This window comes from Notolepis coatsorum (assembly GCF_963971535.1).
Source record: "Notolepis coatsorum genome assembly, chromosome: 13".
NCBI lineage: Eukaryota > Metazoa > Chordata > Actinopteri > Aulopiformes > Paralepididae > Notolepis > Notolepis coatsorum.
Genome location: NC_140177.1, coordinates 21,166,235 through 21,185,930, shown reverse-complemented (window position 1 = coordinate 21,185,930; position 19,696 = coordinate 21,166,235). Strand labels below are relative to the sequence as shown.

General features: G+C 39.0%; 1 protein-coding gene across 1 annotated transcript in view; it reads right to left on the bottom strand.

Annotated features, from left to right (window-relative positions):
- Positions 1-19,696, bottom strand: part of LOC311239287 (macrophage mannose receptor 1-like) — a gene marked incomplete at both ends in the record, with an annotated part of 131,548 nt that overhangs the window by 34,133 nt on the left and 77,719 nt on the right. Inside the window, 6 exons of the mRNA XM_084327594.1 lie at positions 579-820; positions 2,368-2,526; positions 3,682-3,849; positions 5,633-5,798; positions 9,604-9,809; positions 15,062-15,353. Coding sequence (XP_084183720.1) covers positions 579-820; positions 2,368-2,526; positions 3,682-3,849; positions 5,633-5,798; positions 9,604-9,809; positions 15,062-15,353 — 1,233 coding nt within the window. The remainder of the gene's footprint in view (positions 1-578; positions 821-2,367; positions 2,527-3,681; positions 3,850-5,632; positions 5,799-9,603; positions 9,810-15,061; positions 15,354-19,696) is intronic.

The following is a 19,696-nucleotide window of genomic DNA, read 5'->3' as shown; positions in this document are numbered from 1 at the left end:
CTAGTGGAAACAGCTGTATATGCAGATAGACAGTTACTAGTGTAAACAGTTATATATATGCAGTTATATATAGAATGTTGAATGTTGATTCTATTATATGTTATTTGCACATCGTTGCGGGCAAGACCACCCGCATTTCATTGTATACTTGTATGCCGTGACAAATAAATCTCTTGACTTGACTTGACTTAGACAGTTACTAACAATCCTACACAGAACCTCTGCCTTCAACAAAAGTACATTTTTCTGGGGGGGATTATTACAGGCTAGGCATGTGTCAATGATTAGCAACAACACAGATTTTGATGGATTTTTTGTTTTTTGTAATGTCAGATTTAACAACAACTCTTTTTCAGAATATTTCAGAGTATTTAATTTTTTATCTGACATTACAAAAAATCTAAAAATAAAAATGGTTATGATCAGGGCTGAAGTTGAATAAAAGATTTATGACTGTTTAGACTGCAATACTCTCTGTCACAGTGATCTCCTGGTGGTTCCCCACCTAGGTTATCTAACTATCGCGCCGCGCAACTAGAAACACTGGCCTGGCCTGCTTCTAAGTTCAGTGGCCTGACTTCCTCAGAATTATCTTCCTCTGCGTTCTCTATCAGTTTATTGGTGTCCACCATGTCGGAACGGGAGCGATCCTTCTCAAGGAAGAGCGGGTTTTCAAAGCTGTTCACGATCATGGGAGAGGGACGACCAGACCTCTTGTAGAGGAAGCGGGCAGTGACTGCTAGCACTGAGAGAACAGCCATGACCAGAACCACTGTCACAGCTGTGTGGACACGGTGCTGGGGCTTCATGGTCCTGGATGCTGCACAATCACAAGAACAATAATGTCAGGAAACGCTGGTCGCTCATAGGAATTACATTGCAATATTATCAAGGGAAACAGCACCTTGACACTTTGAATTTGTATCAATTCGTTTTAGGAATTAGGAATCTTAACAAGTTATTTAGGGAAGCTGATTGAGAAAGGTAGTTGCCTTTACCCCACAATATAACATGTGCCTGAAGAAAATTACAAATTTCAAAGTAGTCCTTAAAAATAGGAATGGCTATTTCCCTCTAGATAGAGGCATTGAATGTTGGTGATACACTTTTGGGTAATGTTATTGGGCAAAGTTGGATAAGCAGACGTCTCAATACGTTGTACTAAATGCATGGCAACATCTCAACATCTCAACATCTCAACCTCTCAACATCTCAACCTCTCAACATATCAAACTCTCAACCTCTAAACTTCTCAATCTCTCAACATCTCAACATATCAAACTCTCAACCTCTAAACGTCTCAATCTCTCAACATCTCAAACTCTCAACCTCTCAACATCTCAACCTCTCACTCAACATCTAAACAGCTCAACATCTCAACCTTTCAACATCTCAACATCTCAAACTCTCAACCTCTCAACTTCTCAACATCTCAACATCTTAACTTCTCAACATCTCAACATCTCAACGTCTTAACATCTCAACATCTCAACCTCTCATTGCCCAGATGAATTCCAGTGTATATTCTTCCTTCTGTCTCACTCACTTCCTGTTGGAAAGCACATTGTACCCATCATGTTGCCCAAACACTTGCTCAGTGTATCACCACCTTGTAGCCTACAGTATGTGCAAATATAGAGGAAACCGTGGCAAAAAGAAGAAATCATTTGAATTGAGTTACTATATAATCCAAAATCCTAGGACGTAAATCTACAGCATCATGATTAGGAGGATTGGGGGAATTACAGGAGAGATTGCTCTGCACAATCACGCTGCACGCTTGTGTGTCTTTGTACTGTATATTATCAACTGATCAAATATGCTAAACTGTTCCCAATTCAATGGAATTGCCTATTAGTCTGTAGCATATATCAATGAGGTTATTTGTGAGAACATATTGTTTTAGCTTATCAATACCTACAAATGCACTGATAAAACATATGGTACAACTGTAATTGATTTGGCAACAAAGAACAGGGTTTTCTAAATACAAGCCACTCACGTGCAATAAACTCATTGCATGTTTCCAAACACACTTCATTTTGATAATCTAAACTCTAGATATTAATACTTTACAATCAAATTGGTTTCATGAATGAGGCCCATTGATCTTGGCATGTATATCATTATTTTGCACTCGTATTGGCTATGACTAGAAAAATATATGGAACTTACCAGATGTTGGTGAGACGGGCTTCGGTATCACTGCTGGAAAAGACCATCAGATAAATCATCAGCCATAAGGAATATAACCATGTGATCATATTGATAACTTCTGTATCAATTCTTTCTGCAAAAATGTATTCCATTACAGCATCTCTAGACTATAGGTACGGCCACCTTGTGGAAGTGGTCTGCTGGTCTCACCTTTGGCTGTTCTACAGATGTATGGCCTCGTACTCCATATATATGTCGAAGACCATTTCCCATCTGAGGTCTGGATGCGACCATAGCTGCTGGCTTGAGCATACTCGTCCCTCCAGTTACTGTAGTCCATGGCCGACGTGTCCCGCCACAACCAATTCCCTAGGGGCAAACAGAACAATGTTTACTATCATTTATTTATTCACTCATTCAAATTAAACATGTATGTATAACAAGGGTAGTCGCATAACATTAACGTACATTTTTCAAGTAAGCCCCGAGCAACGAGACAGACAATATATATAGTCAACAAAATGTTTCACATAAAAACATAGCTTGAAGTGAACATGGAAGTGAGAGATAAAGAGAGAAGCAGAAGCTCTATATTAACTAAACCATGAGCTCTCCATGGGTGCTACCACTTGGTCGTATCAATTCCTGTGAGACAACACAGCTTCAGATCTTTTTATTAATGTACATTCAAAGACCATTACAGAATAAATGCATATTGTTATACAATTACAATTGACAATTTAGTCATTTACCTGACACTTTTATCCAAAGTGACTTACAGATTGTGAACAACAAGTCACCAGGAGGGGTACACATTGTTTGTCAATGCTTGAGTTGAGTGCATAGTAGTAGTAGTATAGACATATTAGCAAGATATGTAGTAGTATACGAATAGTAGCATAGTATTAGGGTACATAATAGTAAATAGTTTTTAGTGTCATTCTTATGCATTCTATTTTATAGTGTACATGGTTGTTCTGTATGTAAAGAGCATTCAATATTTGGTCCATCAATCCCGTTTTTTGTGAAGACATGCAGTATCCCAGTATACTGTAAGTTTACCTTTGCGGGTTTTGAACAAGCCTATCGAGAAAGAGCTGTATTGATCTTTATAGTTTTGTATTTCCTCTTCAATGAACTTTTGCTCAAGTGGATCTTCAATGCTGACCAGAGATGCATCTACACAAAAACACACACACACACACACACACACACACACACACACACACACACACACACACACACACACACACACACACACACACACACACACACACACACACACACACACACACACACACACACACACACACACACACACACACACACACACACACACACACACACACACACACACACACACACACACACACACAGTTAATTACTACTAATTGCAAATGAATACATTACATATGCATTTTGCCATTAAACATATAGTTTAAATTAGGAAAAATAATACAATGAACTACAGTATGTTCAGAGTAACAACATTTTGTCAGATGGAATTTGATTGGATTTACATACCATGTCTTAGACAACTAGAAGCTGCATCTGGCCAAGAAAGATACTCTGTGAGGAAGAGGTAACAATGACCTCTAAATGGCATCCAGGCAACATTATCTCGAGAACGATCTGTAACCACCTCTTCAGGGCAAACTCCTGGGTATTGGGTTGACATAGATGGTGGGACATCTGTGGGTTGAAGAGATTAAGATACAAGGTTTGGGTTTCGCTGATTGGATGATTAGAGAGTTACTCCTGTTTACGATACATACAATCCAGTTTACTGACTATCTAACTAGTAATAACCTCCACAAATCCTTGTTGGAGGGGATCTCTCATTTAAATTATTCCATTTTTTCCTATTAAAGGTGCTGGAAGTGGTATTCCTTTGTTAAAATAAGTGTTCCCACTTTATCCAATCAGGAGGGAGAACCCTAGATATTTTTACTTATTTCAAGAAATCTTACCAAGCCAAATCTTTTTACTGCACTGGTAGATTGTTTTACTTGTTTCAACGACACATTTGCTTAAAACTTGTTTTTATTTCTTATTTATTTCTTATTTTTGCAGTGTGGAGTTCTCTCTCCTGATTGGATAAAGTGGGAAGGGATACCATAAAATGTATTTTCTGTTTACTGCAGAGCGGAGGGACTGGGAGACCCATGTTACTGACCCGACACTCTATATCAGTGATGGCTGTCTGAGCGTACAGCTATTACTTTAACATGTAGACCAATTATTAAAAACAGAAAAACTAAAACAAAAACACTGTGCCCATTAAATGGGTAAAGACTATTGAGACATGTAGTGTGATTTGGGGCTCTACAAATTAATCTGACTTGATAGGTGCTGTAATCTTGGGTCGGTAGGATATAACCCAGATAATCATATTTAGCTCTGGTTCACAAGCCTTCCCTCTCATTAGGCCTACTACAATTCCACCAATCAGGCAGGGGTGTAAAGTACTTGAGTAATTGTACTTCGTTACAATACTTAAGTACTGTTTTTGGGTATTTGTACTTTACTCAAGTATTATTAGGTTTGTATACTTCTACATTTACTCAATTATATTTCAGAGAAAAAAACATAATTTGTACTCCTTAAATTTAAAATGCAGACCTACAAAGTACAAATCTCGCAGGTCCAACCATTTTAATTAGTATATTTGTTTCTCTGGCCAAACTAGCGTTAACATTATTAATCCTGCAGCCGCCCTTTATTTAAATGGTGTCTGATACATTGTTGCCTGTGGCTACGTTTGTACTGCATTTAAAATGTTCATATGTTCATGTCTATGTAGTTTGTCAAATTGTTATTTATGGTCATGTTTTGTATTGCTTGTCTGTCTGAGACCAAGGACCACAATGGAAATAAGTATTGACTTTTTTGTGTAGCATCCTTGACGTTTTTCTGGAATCTTGTATTTAAAAAAAAATCAAATCAAATCAAATCAAATCAAAAACAGCCAATCAATTCCCCATCAATGGAAAATGAACCCGCCCATACCCATGCTGATTGGTCCTTGTGCAAGACTAGAAAGCGGGGATCTTTGACACCTGCTATCGGAAGAATAGACAGTCAGAGTGACAAGCTACAGAAGATGACCACAAACGATAGTACTAGTGATGAAGAGGCCGAAACGGAACATTTCATTGCCCCGGAATAAAAAAAAACTTTTTTACTTTACATTTTTAGTACTTAAGTACATTTAAAAATAGAAACTTTTTTACTTTTACTCAAGTGTGTTTTTAGCCAGATACTCTGACTTTTACTTGAGTACGATTTTGAGACGGTACCCATACTTTCACTTAAGTATAATTTTTGGGTACTTTTTACACCCGTGCAATTAGGTAATAATAATACTATATTCTGGCGTTCCTAATCACATGAACTCCATCGAATATAAACGCTGACATTTAAAATGACTGATCTATTCATTAATTTGAAATGATGCAACTGCCTATCATGTTACCTGTGGACTGCATACAGATACTGTTAATGGTCTTATTGCAGAAAGCAGTTTTCCACCCTCCGTCCACATCAATATACACACATGGCCGGTCACTACTTGGCTCATTCCTTCCCCATTTGGAAATACTCAGATGCCAGCCATCGATGAACCTGAAGTAACCTTCAGTCTGGAAAGAGATATAGGGTGTGAAACATTACACTACTAGAGATATGGGGTGTGATACATTTACACTACTAGAGATATAGGGTGTGAAACATTACACTACTAGAGATATAGGGTGTGATACATTTACACTACTAGAGATATAGGGTGTGATACATTTACACTACTAGAGATATAGGGTGTGAAACATTAACACTACTAGAGATATAGGGTGTGAAACATTACACTACTAGAGATATAGGGTGTGATACATTTACACTACTAGAGATATAGGGTGTGAAACATTACACTACTAGAGATATATGGTGTGATACATTTACACTACTATAGATATAGGGTGTGAAACATTAACACTACTAGAGATAATGGTGTGAAACATTCACACTACTAGAGATATAGGGTGTGAGGCATTCACACTACTAGATATATAGGATGTGGAACATTAACACTACTAGAGATAATGGTGTGAGACATTCACACTACTAGAGATATAGGGTGTGAGGCATTCACACTACTAGATATATAGGATGTGGAACATTAACACTACTAGAGATAATGGTGTGAGACATTCACACTACTAGAGATATAGGATGTGGAACATTAACACTACTAGAGATAATGGTGTGAGACATTCACACTACTAGAGATATAGAGCGTGAAACATTATACTACTAGATATATAGGGTGTGAGCCATTTACACTACTAGATATATAGGATGTGGAACATTAACACTACTAGATATATAGGGTGCGAAACATTAACACTACTAGAGATATATGGTGTGAAACATTACCACTACTAGAGATATAGGGTGTGATACATTTACACTACTAGAGATATAGGGTGTGAAACATTAACACTACTAGAGATAATGGTGTGAGACATTCACACTACTAGAGATATAGGGTGTGAAACAATAACACTACTAGAGATATAGGGTGTGAAACATTAACACTACTAGATATATAGGGTGTGAAACATTAACACTACTAGAGATATAGGGTGTGAAACATTACCACTACTAGAGATATAGGGTGTGAAACATTAACACTACTAGATATATAGGGTGTGAAACATTAACACTACTAGAGATATAGGGTGTGAGGCATTCACACTACTAGAGATATAGAGCGTGAAACATTATACTACTAGATATATAGGGTGTGAGCCATTTACACTACTAGATATATAGGATGTGGAACATTAACACTACTAGATATATAGGGTGTGAGGCATTCACACTACTAGAGATATAGAGTGTGAAACATTATACTACTAGATATATAGGGTGTGAGACATTGACACTACTAGAGATATAGGGTGTGAATTAGGCTTGTCTCCCTGCCCTTTCTCCCCTAATCACCTCCATCGTAAACTCCTCTCTGACCACTGGCCTATTTCCCCCCGCCCTCAAAATTGCTTCTGTCACCCCCTTACTAAAAAAACCCGGTCTCAACCCTGAAACCCTTGATAATTTCCGCCCCATTTCCAACCTCCCCTTCCTCTAAAAAATAATTGAGCGAGCCATTGCCTCCCAATTAAAATCCTACCTCGACAACAATAACCTTTATGATACATTTCAATCCGGATTCCGCACCAAACACAGCACCGAAACTGCTCTTCTAAAGGTCACCAACGACATACTCCTCTCTGCCGACTCTGGTTCCCTCTCCATCCTCATTCTCCTAGACCTCAGCGCTGCTTTTGACACCATCAGTCACCCCATCCTCATCACTCGTCTCCAGTCCTCCGTTGGCATCTCCGGAATCCCCCTCACCTTGCTCCAATCATACCTCTCACACAGGCACCAATTCATCTCTATCAACAACTGCAAATCCCCCACTGCCCCCATCACTCATGGTGTCGCCCAAGGCTCAGTACTTGGTCCCCTGCTCTTCATCCTCTACATCCTTCCACTTGGTCTGATTCTCCGCCAACATGGCCTCCGTTTTCACTGTTATGCAGACGACACTCAGCTCTACCTCTCCACCAAGACTATCACTCCAGCCACTCTCTCAACCCTCACCACCTGCCTCACAGACATCAAAACATGGATGCAAAATTACTTTCTCAAATTAAACTGCAATAATTCAGAAATCATCATCATCGGACCAAAATCCCTCACCAGCCACACCCAGGATTTCACCCTAAATATTGATGGTTCCATTGTCACCCCCTCCACTCACGTCCGTAACCTTGGCATCATCCTGGACTCCACCCTTTCTTTCCTCCCCCATGTGAACCACATAACCAAATCGGCCTTCTATCACCTCCGGAACATTGCTCGTCTCCGCCCCTCCCTATCACTCTCCGCTGCTGAAACACTGGTTCATGCATTCATATCATCAAGACTAGATTACTGCAACAGCATCCTCTACGGCTCACCAAACACTATCCTCAATAAACTCCAATATGTCCAAAACTCTGCTGCCCGCATGCTCACCTCCACCTGTCGCTCTGATCACATCAACCCTGTCCTCCACGACCTCCACTGGCTTCCAATCAAATACAGGATACATTTTAAAATACTACTCATCACATTTAAAGCCCTCAGCAACCTTGCCCATCCCTACCTGTCTGACCTCCTCCACCGTCACACGCCCAGATGCCGTCTGCAGATGCCAACCTCCTAACACCTCCAACGACCAAGCTCCGGACCTGGGGCGACAGGGCCTTTGCTGCTGCTGCCCCCTCCCTCTGGAATGCCCTCCCCAGCCATATCCGTGATGCAAACACTCTGACATCTTTTAAATCAGCCCTCAAAACTCACCTTTTCAATCTTGCTTTTGACCTCTAATTCTGTCGGTTTTATTTGATTTTGTCATGTATTATTTTGTTTTGTTTTGTTCTGTTTTTTGTTTTGCCATAGTTTGTCTCTCCTGCCCATGTAAAGCGTCTTTGAGCACCTGGAAAAGCGCTATATAAGATAGATGCATTATTATTATTATTATTATTATTATTATTATTATTACTAGAGATATAGGGTGTGAGACATTAACACTACTAGAGATATAGGGTGTGAGACATTAACACTACTAGATATATAGGGTGTGAACTGTGAAACATGAACTTATATAGGGTGTGAAACATCAACTTAATTGAAGCTTGTTTTTCAGTTTGTTTTTCCCTTTTTTCCCTAAATACCTTGAATGTAATCCCCTGATGTTTGTACAGTGACTTCATATTTAAATAGGTCAATTAACTTTAAATTAAATTAATTCAAGAAGATTTTCTTTCAAATTTGAATATTGTAAAACTTGGTATGAAACCAACCGACAAGTTCATGAGAAGAGATGTTCTATTTCTGTGTTCTGTCAGCAAGCAAACAAACAAACAGTGATTTCTGTTTTAAATCTTTGAATATTTTCAGTTGAAATTGAATCAACTGCACTCTATATACACACATCTTTGTTGACAAGATGTATGGTGAACGCATTGAAGTTGTTCATAAACAAACCCCCAATACCTTCTTATCTCTTTATCTGACATCTCTGAAGTTGACTTGTACTGAATTGACTTATTTATCCTGATAGTATACTTGTGTAGCTTACTAGCTTGTCTTTTCCCAGTATGTTTTTGATTTGTTTTATACTGTGTCTCTGGTGTATGCAAAATGTTAGCCATCGGTAATTTGGAAATTCCTATTGATACATTTACAAATACATCCTAAATACATTATTTAGGAGCTTCTGCGATTTACATGAATTACATAATCTAAATACTTGTGCACGTTTCTTTGATCTCCCTTGAACATATCCAAGAGAAGTGTAGCTGTGTGTACAGTTGTGATGAGCTACTGGTGCAGTACCTCGTTCTTGTTGAGGCCGATCCATAACGGCGTCTGGAGATTGAGCGCCTGAAGCTCAGCATAGGCCTGTGACCAGTCGCTCCTCAGACTCGCCAGTTGGGCGCCGTTTTCCTCACATTGTTTCCTGCCGTCTTTCCAGGTCAGATTCTGAGTGAGAACCTTGAAGGAGTCATTACCCAGCTTAACGTAGGTCTCAGGGTTTGGTTCTGGAGAGATTTGGAATTTTGTGTCTGTTGAGGGAAGAGAGAAATATCAGATGGGAGGTGTTTCAGTTCTTCATTTGAATCTATGGTAAATGGACTGTGTTTATATAGCCCTTTTGCAAGTCCAACAACCACTCAAAGTGCTTTAAATTTTTTCAAAATGCTTCAGAAAGTGCTTGTGCCTCACCACGCCAATCAGCTAGTCTGGAGCAGTTAGGGTACATTTCCTCAGACCTCTTTAGGCAGAGCCTGAGGTGGCCAGCAATATAAACCCATCCCCCACTCAACTCCAACCCACACAACAAGATTCAAGATTCAAGATTCAATCGTTTTATTTCAACAGACCAAAACAAAAGTTCAAAACCATGTGGCATTACACATACCTTTAATAGAATGTATTTACATTAGAAATGCTTAAATTCCAGAGAAAAGCCATTGACAAGACAAGACAAGCATTGTTTACAGGCTGACCGTGACATTGAACATGTGGATGCTCTAAAACAAGCTAATATAAAACTTAGAACTCAATACTGATAACTGATAATACATTTTTTGTTATGGCCAATTACCTATTTCTACTGATATCAATATGATTTGGTCAATGTTGATACTGAAAGTGATACGATATGAAAACACTGTAAATGGAAAATAATCTCTTTATTTCTGTTTATTGCAAACCCGTTCATCTGTGTGGCAAATAAAATAAAAACGGCCTCCATTTATTCACATCTGTCCTCATCGTATCAATGCCAATAAACTAAATAATTATAATTGGCTGACACCAATATGTTGGCCAATATATCTGCACAGTTTTTCTCATTGGACTGATGCCTGGCTATGATTGATACCATTATGCCGTTAACGTTCTCATCAGTAAGTTTAGAAATATACTGGTACCCATTGCTGTGTTGTTGCTTTGGTCTTAGTAGGTACAACTTCAGCTAGTTCCCCAATGCAAGAAATACTCACCAACTTTCCGCTGACAGACATATTCAATGGTGTCGTTGCATGACTTCGTCACCCATTTCCCTATCCCCATGGAAGGACTGATGCTCATTGCAACACACTTTTCTTCCTGGTCAGAGATAGAAGGGGAGTGATTACGGCAGTAATCTTGTTAAAGGGAAAGAGCTAATCAACTTTTAAAGGTTCAAGGAGTTTTTGATTTAGGAATCAGTGATAATTTCCCAATAGCCTGAATCAGGAATACTAAGCTAAAGAAAACAAAATCACACAATATTATAAAAAGAAATCTAAAACATTTCAATGATCAAGCTTTCCTATTTGATCTACTCAATAGTGACATCTCATATTCTGAAATTCCGGGTATAGAATTGGCCTTAGACTTCTTCAGTAAAACTCTCCTATCAATCATTGATAAACACGCACCATTTAAGAAACTCAGAGTGAAGGATAGATCAACTCCTTAATTGGGTTACACCTGAGCTATCATTGCTATCCAAAGAAAGGAATAGAGCCTGGACACGTGTATGCTTTTACCAACGCGTTCGTGTTTCCGGGTTCCCGTTTTGCGCTGTGATTGGCCAGGTCATGTGACATGTGCGCCAATCGTGGGACGCCAAGTTCTGCGCCTATTTCCGGGTCGAACAGCCTGCAAACGACCTAACGCCTAGTTTATCACTGGTTAAGCTTAGGCGACTCTTTCAAAGTTGGTTAAGGTTAGAGTTTGGAATCAGGGCAGGCGTTCTATCACCCTGCTCTAAGACAAACTCTAACCTTAACCAACTTCGAAAGAGCGCCTAAGCTTAACCAGTGTAGAAACTTGCGGTCCTTGCGGCGTACATGTCACATGACCTGGCCAATCAGAGACGCGGAAACACGAACGCGTTGGTAAAAGCATTCAGGCAGCCTGGACTCTAGCCAGACGCTCTGGGGATCCATCCCATTGGCTATCTTTTAGACAGATTAGAAACAAATGTACATCATCTGTCAAAAATGCTAAATCAAGCTATTATTTAGAATTAATCACAAGTTCATACTCTGACCCAACAACATTTTGGAAAGCAGTAAATTCAAATAAAACCAAGACTACCATTTCCCTGCCTATAGAGGTCAAATATAATGACTGTTTGATAACAGAAGGTGAAGAGATTTGCTTAGCCTTCAATAGCCATTTTGCCCAAGCTGGACTGTTGTTTAATGAAGTAGACTGTGAGCATGATTGTGAAGAGCCTCCTCCTGGTGTCTGCTATGAAATGAAGGGCCTGCCACCACATTTTTCTTTGAGCCTATTACCGGATGCCGTTTTTAATATGTTGGTGTCTATTGATACAAAAAAGTCGACTGGGAAGGACAACTTGGACCCTTACTTTCTTAAATTAGCTGCTCATGTAATCACAGAGCAAATAACCTAAAATTAGATTAGGTCCATTATCCCTTACCTGCCCTCATCCCCCTTTTTTCCCTACTTCCCTAGCCCTATTTTTTGTTTGATCTATTATTATTATTATTATTATTATTATTATTATTATTATTATTATTATTATTATTATTATTATTTATTATTATTATTATTATTATTATTATTATTATTATTATTATTATTATTATTATTATTTATTATTATTATTATTATTATTATTATTGTTATTATTATTATTATTATTATTATTATTATTATTATTATTATTATTATTATTATTATTATTATTATTATTATTATTATTATTATTATTATTATTATTATTATTATTATTATTATTATTATTATTATTATTATTATTATTATTATTATTATTATTATTATTATTATTATTATTATTATTATTATTATTATTATTATTATTATTATTATTATTATTATTATTATTATTATTATTATTATTATTATTATTATTATTATTATTATTATTATTATTATTATTATTATTATTATTATTATTATTATTATTATTATTATTATTATTATTATTATTATTATTATTATTATTATTATTATTATTATTATTATTATTATTATTATTATTATTATTATTATTATTATTATTATTATTATTATTATTATTATTAACCTAGGTGGATAAAGGTGGAGACAGAACTGACCTGAACAATTATCGTCCAATTTCCAAGTTGTCCTGCTTAGCAAAAATTCTGGAATCACTAGTGAATAACCAACTCAAAACATTTCTCTCTAATAACTCTATTTTAAGCCCCCATCAATCTGGTTTCAGAGCCAACCATAGTACAATCTCAGCCACCACTTTAGTTATAAATGATATTGTTTCTGCATTGGACAAAATTAAACATTGTGCTGCCCTATTTATAGATTTATCCAAAGCATTTGATACGATTGATCATTCTCTTCTGTTGAATAGACTGCATAGTGTTGGTTTTGATGAGATTGTTTGCGGTTGGTTCCGGAATTATTTATCAGGCAGAAACCAATGTGTGAAAGTGGGCCAAACCCAGTCAGAATGTTTGCCCATTACAAAAGGTGTTCCACAAGGATCGATCCTATAGGCCCTGTTTTATTTACTATTTATATTAATGATATTATTCTGTCCTTGAACGGCTAACAAGCAAAACAAAATTCATGGTGTTCTCCCGGGCCAGAAATATAGATCAAAATAATTTACTTATATCGACTAGAAATGGGTCTGATATAGAAAGGGTAACTGAATATAAATATCTTGGAATCTGGCTTGATGATACATTTTTGTTTAAATATCATATAAACAACCTTGCCAGTAAATTGAGGAAAAACATTGGTTTCATAGGAATAGATCTAGTTTCCCAATGATGTGTAGAAAGAGGGTTATTGAAGCAGTCTTTCTATCTGTCTTGGATTATGGAGATGTGATTTATAGAAATGCTGCCCCTTCGACTCTCAAACCACTAGATTCTGTTTATCATGCTCTTAGATTTATCACTGGTGACTAGGGGTGTAACGATGCATAGATTAATCGAAATGCATTGATTCTAATGTGTTCGATTCGATGCATCGATTTGAATATGTTAGAATCAATTATAATCGATCATAATCTAAAGTAAAAAAAAAAAAAAAAAAAAAAAGGGGCGGGGGGGGGGGGGGATTGTTTTCATGCTGAGTGAATCAGTTCCCCCAGCCACATTTGTGTATTTCAAAATGTTGGGGGGAATTAAGTGATAGAAAATGTATCTAAAATGTATCTAATCGAATCGAATCGTGGTCAAATGAAGAGATTTCATGATGCATTGAATCGTTGCCTGAAGAATCGTAATCGAATCGAATAGTTGTGAGGTTGAATCGTTACACCCCTACTGGTGACAGATATGATACACACCACTGCATCTTATATGAGAAAATGGGTTGGTCTTCTCTGGCAGATAGGCGAAATCAACATTGGTATTTATTTATCCTTAAGGCCATTAACGGGAAATTACCTCCTTATCTCGCATCACTATTAGTTCAGAACACTAGACCCTATACGACTCGCTCTAATGATTGGCTTACACTGGAGGTCCCCGATGTACAGACCCAACTTGGAAAATCAGCCTTTCATTATAGTGCCCCTACTACATGGAACTCTCTTCAGCTCTCACTGAAGATGAAACTACCTATATATAACACAGGGGACGTTTAGAGGTTTACTTGCAGGCCTGCCTGCAACAGTCTGTAACTGTTTTTCTTAGCCTACTTATATTAGTTTAGGGCAGTGTACAGTCTTTCATGTGTTTCGCACATTGGTCTTTGTTGTCGTCATTTGGGACACAGTTTCCGGTGGGGCGTGTCGTGGCTGGAGGAGGACGCGGGTAGTTTGAGTGTACTTGGATTGTTTGTGTGTAGTAGTGAGGGTGTCGTTTCTGTGGGCTGCTTTGTTGCCTCTGGTCCTGGTGGCCTTGTCAGTGCGGGGGGATCGGTGGATTCTATGTTTTTGCTTTCAGATTCTATGGGGGGGTGGCGGGTCGTGTGCCCCATGGCCTGTAGCCGTGCCGAGGGGGACGGTGATTCTGGATGTTCGGGAGGATGGACATGGTGGTGGTTGGATGGGGGGGCGTGTGGCGTTGTGGTTGGTCTGGGATGGCTCTGGGACCTTTGGAGCACGTTGGGGTACTGTAGGGGTTATGGTGGGTTCTTCGTGCGGGGGATCCCTGGGGTGTCGGTGGGTTGGGGGAGTTTAGCGATGGGGGCTGGCCGGGGTCCTTCGGGGCGCATGCGGGGGGCTGGTGTTCGACTCTGGGGGAGGTCTGGGGGGGGGGGGGGGGGTTGGTTGGAGCCTATGGCGCCTGTGGCTTCGACTGGACCTTTCCTGGACCTTCCCTGGAGTTGGGTATTGGTCTCTTGCGTGTGCTTTGGTGGATCTTTGGTTGGTCTTCATCGTTGGGCTCCCTCGGTTCGCTGACTGGTTTTGGGGTTCCTTGCATGGGGGGCTGGCTGTGGCTTCTGCTGTGTTGCAGGGTGTCCTGTGGGTCCCGGTGTCGTCTCGGACCGTCCCGACCCTGCATGTCTTCTCGTTTGGCCGCTGTTGTGTCTGTCTGCTCGAGTGTGTGGAGTCGTGTCTTCTTTCGCGTGGTTGCGGATCCTGGGGCGCGTGGCCTGTCATCCCTCTGTGGAGTTTGGGGGTGGGGGCGTGGTGTTCGCTGGTTTTCCTTGTGGTGGCGGGGGCACCGGGGCCGGGGTAGTTGGAGCAGCCCACAGGGTTGGCATTCCCATCGCCGTGCATGGCGGTGTGAGTGGCGCGCGGGCTGTGTTTTCCTTCAGTCATGGCATGCTTTATCGGGGGGTGTGTCTTGGATGGGGATGTGGTAGGGATTGATGTGTGAGGTGTTTGGGGGACTGACTGTTCCAGGGGGGTTCACATGCCTTCGAGCGACATTGTACTATTGTACTTATTTTATGCCTATTCTTAAATCTGCACGTCTACATTGCACTACTTTTTGTCTTTTATACCTATTCTTATGTCTGAAGTTTATGCAATTATTTATTTTGTTAATTTTCTTTTTATACTAGTTGCTGTGGTGCACTCTGGACTGAGAGTACTATGTAGATAGTTATTCATATTTATTATTGTTATTGTTACCTCAATTGTAATTTCGAGAATAAATAAAGGTTGATGATGATGATGATGATTACTATGACATGTCTGCCTTCTAAACTAACTTCAGTCTTCCATTGCAACAAAAGTTAAAAGTGTTAAAATGTGTAATATGTGATATATAACCATGCAAAAAGTGCCCTTTTCTGTTAATTGCATTTTATATTTTATAAATTGAAATTCTATCAATCTAATCATCCAGTAAAATTTAGAATGTATATATATATATAACAGGACCAAGCTACATTGCCAATTATCTTGTCAAGTTTGTGTCCCCAAGAACATCTATTACTGGTTTATTTGAAGGTTCCCAACCACAGCCAAAAGAAACTCGGGGATGCAGCTCTTGCTGATTAAGCACCAAAGCTATGGAACACCCTGCCTACAGTATGGGAGTATAAGGGTAGATCACTAAGCTTAAAAACTTACCTCTTCACCTTAGCCTTTTAATACACTCTGCCACTTACTAATTACATCCACACTATGATTATTGTACTGTAAATGAGAGCAATTGTATTGCACTTCACCATTGCACTATTTTATTCAGTCTATTCTATGCTAATCTTATGTAAATGAGAGCAATTTTATTATTCTTATTCTGTCTATTTCATACTCATTTTATTTATGCACTTTATGCATTGCTTTTATTTAGTCAGAAACCTGATAATAGTATTTTATAGATTGTAATGATATGAATCTATTCACATTTTCCGAGAGGTTTTGATCCGAGAGGTTTTGATGTACATTCTCTGCTCATTTTATGCAAGTCTATAATTTTGTAAATGCTATGCTCATTTTATGCCTGTGTCTATTTAATGTGTACTATACATTACTGCTGTGAAGCACTTTGGGCTGCACTTCTGGTATGAAAGGTGCTATACTATAATAGTACTTCTATTCTATTCACATATTGCTTACTACATGTATCTATTCTATTCACATATATGCTTACTACGTGTATCTATTGCTATGTCTGCCCAACACAAACACACAAACTGTCTAACGCCTGTCCCCGTCTCTCTGTGAGTGGATGTCTCGTGGTGATGACCAAGGTGGTGAATGCCCCCGTGGTGATAGCCAAGATGATGTGATCCTCTCTACGTCGCCCGACACTTCAAATGGATCTGAACGGAATACATACTCATGTGCAAACGGAATATGACTGATATTTTGAGCTCCGAGCCTTGACATTTAGCGTTTATCCTATTTGCACTTATTTATTATTATGTTATTCCTATTTGTGAAAAAAATCATGCACTGTAATGTCGAATCACGTTCCATTTGTATATACAATATGGTGAATAAAGTAATCTGAATCTGAATCTGTTCTTAGCTCTATTCTATTTAAATCTTTGAAAAATGTACTCATGTACCCCAGTTGCTATTGCATGTACATATTTGTGTTTTATTACACTTATATATGTTTATACATGCCAACTACATTGCCTGTTTTATTCTCCACCCATCGATCATCCATAGCAACACTACTATCACCGACATCCAAGAAAGGGGATCCCCCCTTGAACGGCCCTTCTAAGGTTTCTCTCCTCCACATTGCCTGTGGTGCTTTTTTCCTATTGCTAGGTTTTTTGTGAGTTTTCCCTTACCTTCGCTGGGTATGTCTGGGAGTGTTGTTTTAGATTTCATGATGGTTTTTTTTTTTTCTTGATTTATTGTGATGTTTCTTCTTGACTTGTTTAAAGAAGACTTGTGCAGCCCATTGTGTGATTGTGGGCTTTACAAATACATTTGATTTGATGCAAATAAAGTGTATTATTATTATTTTATTTGGTGCTGATATTTTGTTTGTCCTACACCTCATCACCAGAGTTGATGTGCATGCTCTACTGTTCCAATAACTTTTGTTTGTCTCCCTCTGACTGTTGATAAGGTGCTGAACCATCTTGTTAATGAATTTACAACCAGGTTTATCTTTAGTTTGAATATACGTTTTGCTTTTTGCTAAAAATAGTTGTTGTAAAACCACTTCTCTGGCTATAGAAAACAATGTGCCATCATAAAGCCCCTTCCCTCTCACTCAAACCACCTTTGTGCATTTTTCATAATTACCTCTCCCCAGGCGTAGAAATGTTGCAGGTAATAGTATGGTATGGTAATCTGAAATAAAAAATCAAAATCAAACAGATATGTCTAATTACGAGAGTACAACAACAAAAACAACAACAATATAATATTATTTGAACAATGTAGAGTATAACTCGTGTTCTCAGTACATATTCTGACCACTTACCTTATTACGGAAGTTTATGTACTGTCTTTTGTCCCCACTAGTCCAGGAGAATTTACCACCGACAAGACTATGCAAGCCAGTCCAAAGGTCTGTAGAAACCTCAGTCATTTGGGTGGTCAGGAATACTGGAAAATGAGAGGCACAAAGGAATAAGGTATTTTTGGAAAAAATAAACAAAACTGACAACAAACAATCTTCAGATGCTATAATCATACATCCTATTGTACTCTCTTCCAAATAGTCATTCACATTATTACATACATAGTCAGCATAATAATAATAATAACTTTATTTGTATAGCACTTTTCATACAGAGGTTGCAGTTCAAAGTGCATAGTACATTTCTATTGAGGAAAGTTTTAAACAAACCTTGCACTCGCCTTGAGACGATAGAGACTAGATTTCCACCCATTCCTTTGCACTGGTCCCTTGCTTGATGCCACGTGCTCCTCTGGTTTTTCATGACTCTGAAACACTATAGGCAAAAGAATACACATATGACACATACTGGATCTTCACTGCTATGGCGATGACACTCTAATATACCTCAGCACTGAATCCCCTCACAACCCACCCCTCTCTCACATCCACTCCTGTCTGCCTGGAATAAAAGCCTGGATGCAACAAATTGTCCTCAAACTTAACTCATTCTGCGCCAAACACGATTTTCCCATTCTAAACACTCGCACGGACCTGAATGTGTCTTCCTGGCACCGCTGCCTACAGTACGTTATAATTGCAATAACGATCGAATCCGGACAGGTGGCAGTATCTCCTACCTTTTGAACTGGGTCTCTCAGTTGTCTCTGTGACTCAGTGCATCTGGCTGCAGGAATCCCCCTCAAAGTGAGATTTACTCGCCTGAAACCTATTGTTTCCCGTATTATAGCCAGGCCCAATGCACATCAGTAATGGTGATCGCGATGGAACTACTGGGATTATTCATTTTGGAGTACCTTCTGACAAAGGTAAGATCTACTTTAGGTCTATTTTACCGAACCTAAAACATGCTTTTGTATTGATCACAGCGTCGTATTTTACCGAACCTAAAACATGCTTTTGGTAACGATCGTAGCTTCGTAAAAAACTCTTTCTACCACCTTTGCAAAATGTCAAAGATCAGGTTCTCTCTCACATGCCCTGCTGGTGAAACACTGATCCATGCCTTCATCTACAGCATCAGTGCTATAGCTCCATCAATAGACCCCAACTGGTCCAGAACGCATCAGACTAACTCACACCAAATCCTGGCACCACATCACTCCAGTCCTACAATACCTCCTTTGGCTTCCTGTCTCCCAATGAATGAACTACAAAGTTTTCACTTGCAAAGCCCTTCACCAACTGGTCCCTCCATATCGCACTGACCTCCTCTCCACCTACCAACCCTCTCGGCCCCTCAGGTCCACCTCAGCCTCCCTTCTTTCCACCCCAAGTCTAACCTTTGCTTTGATAGAGCCTTCTCCAGGGCTGGGAACTCTCTACCTCAAGACATTAGTGACTCAAGAGTCCCCCACAGCCCCCATCGCCTTAGCTCCATCCATCTACCCTTGTGTATTTGTGTTATGTTTGTCTGTTGTTTGTCTCCCTACCTCCACCCCTTA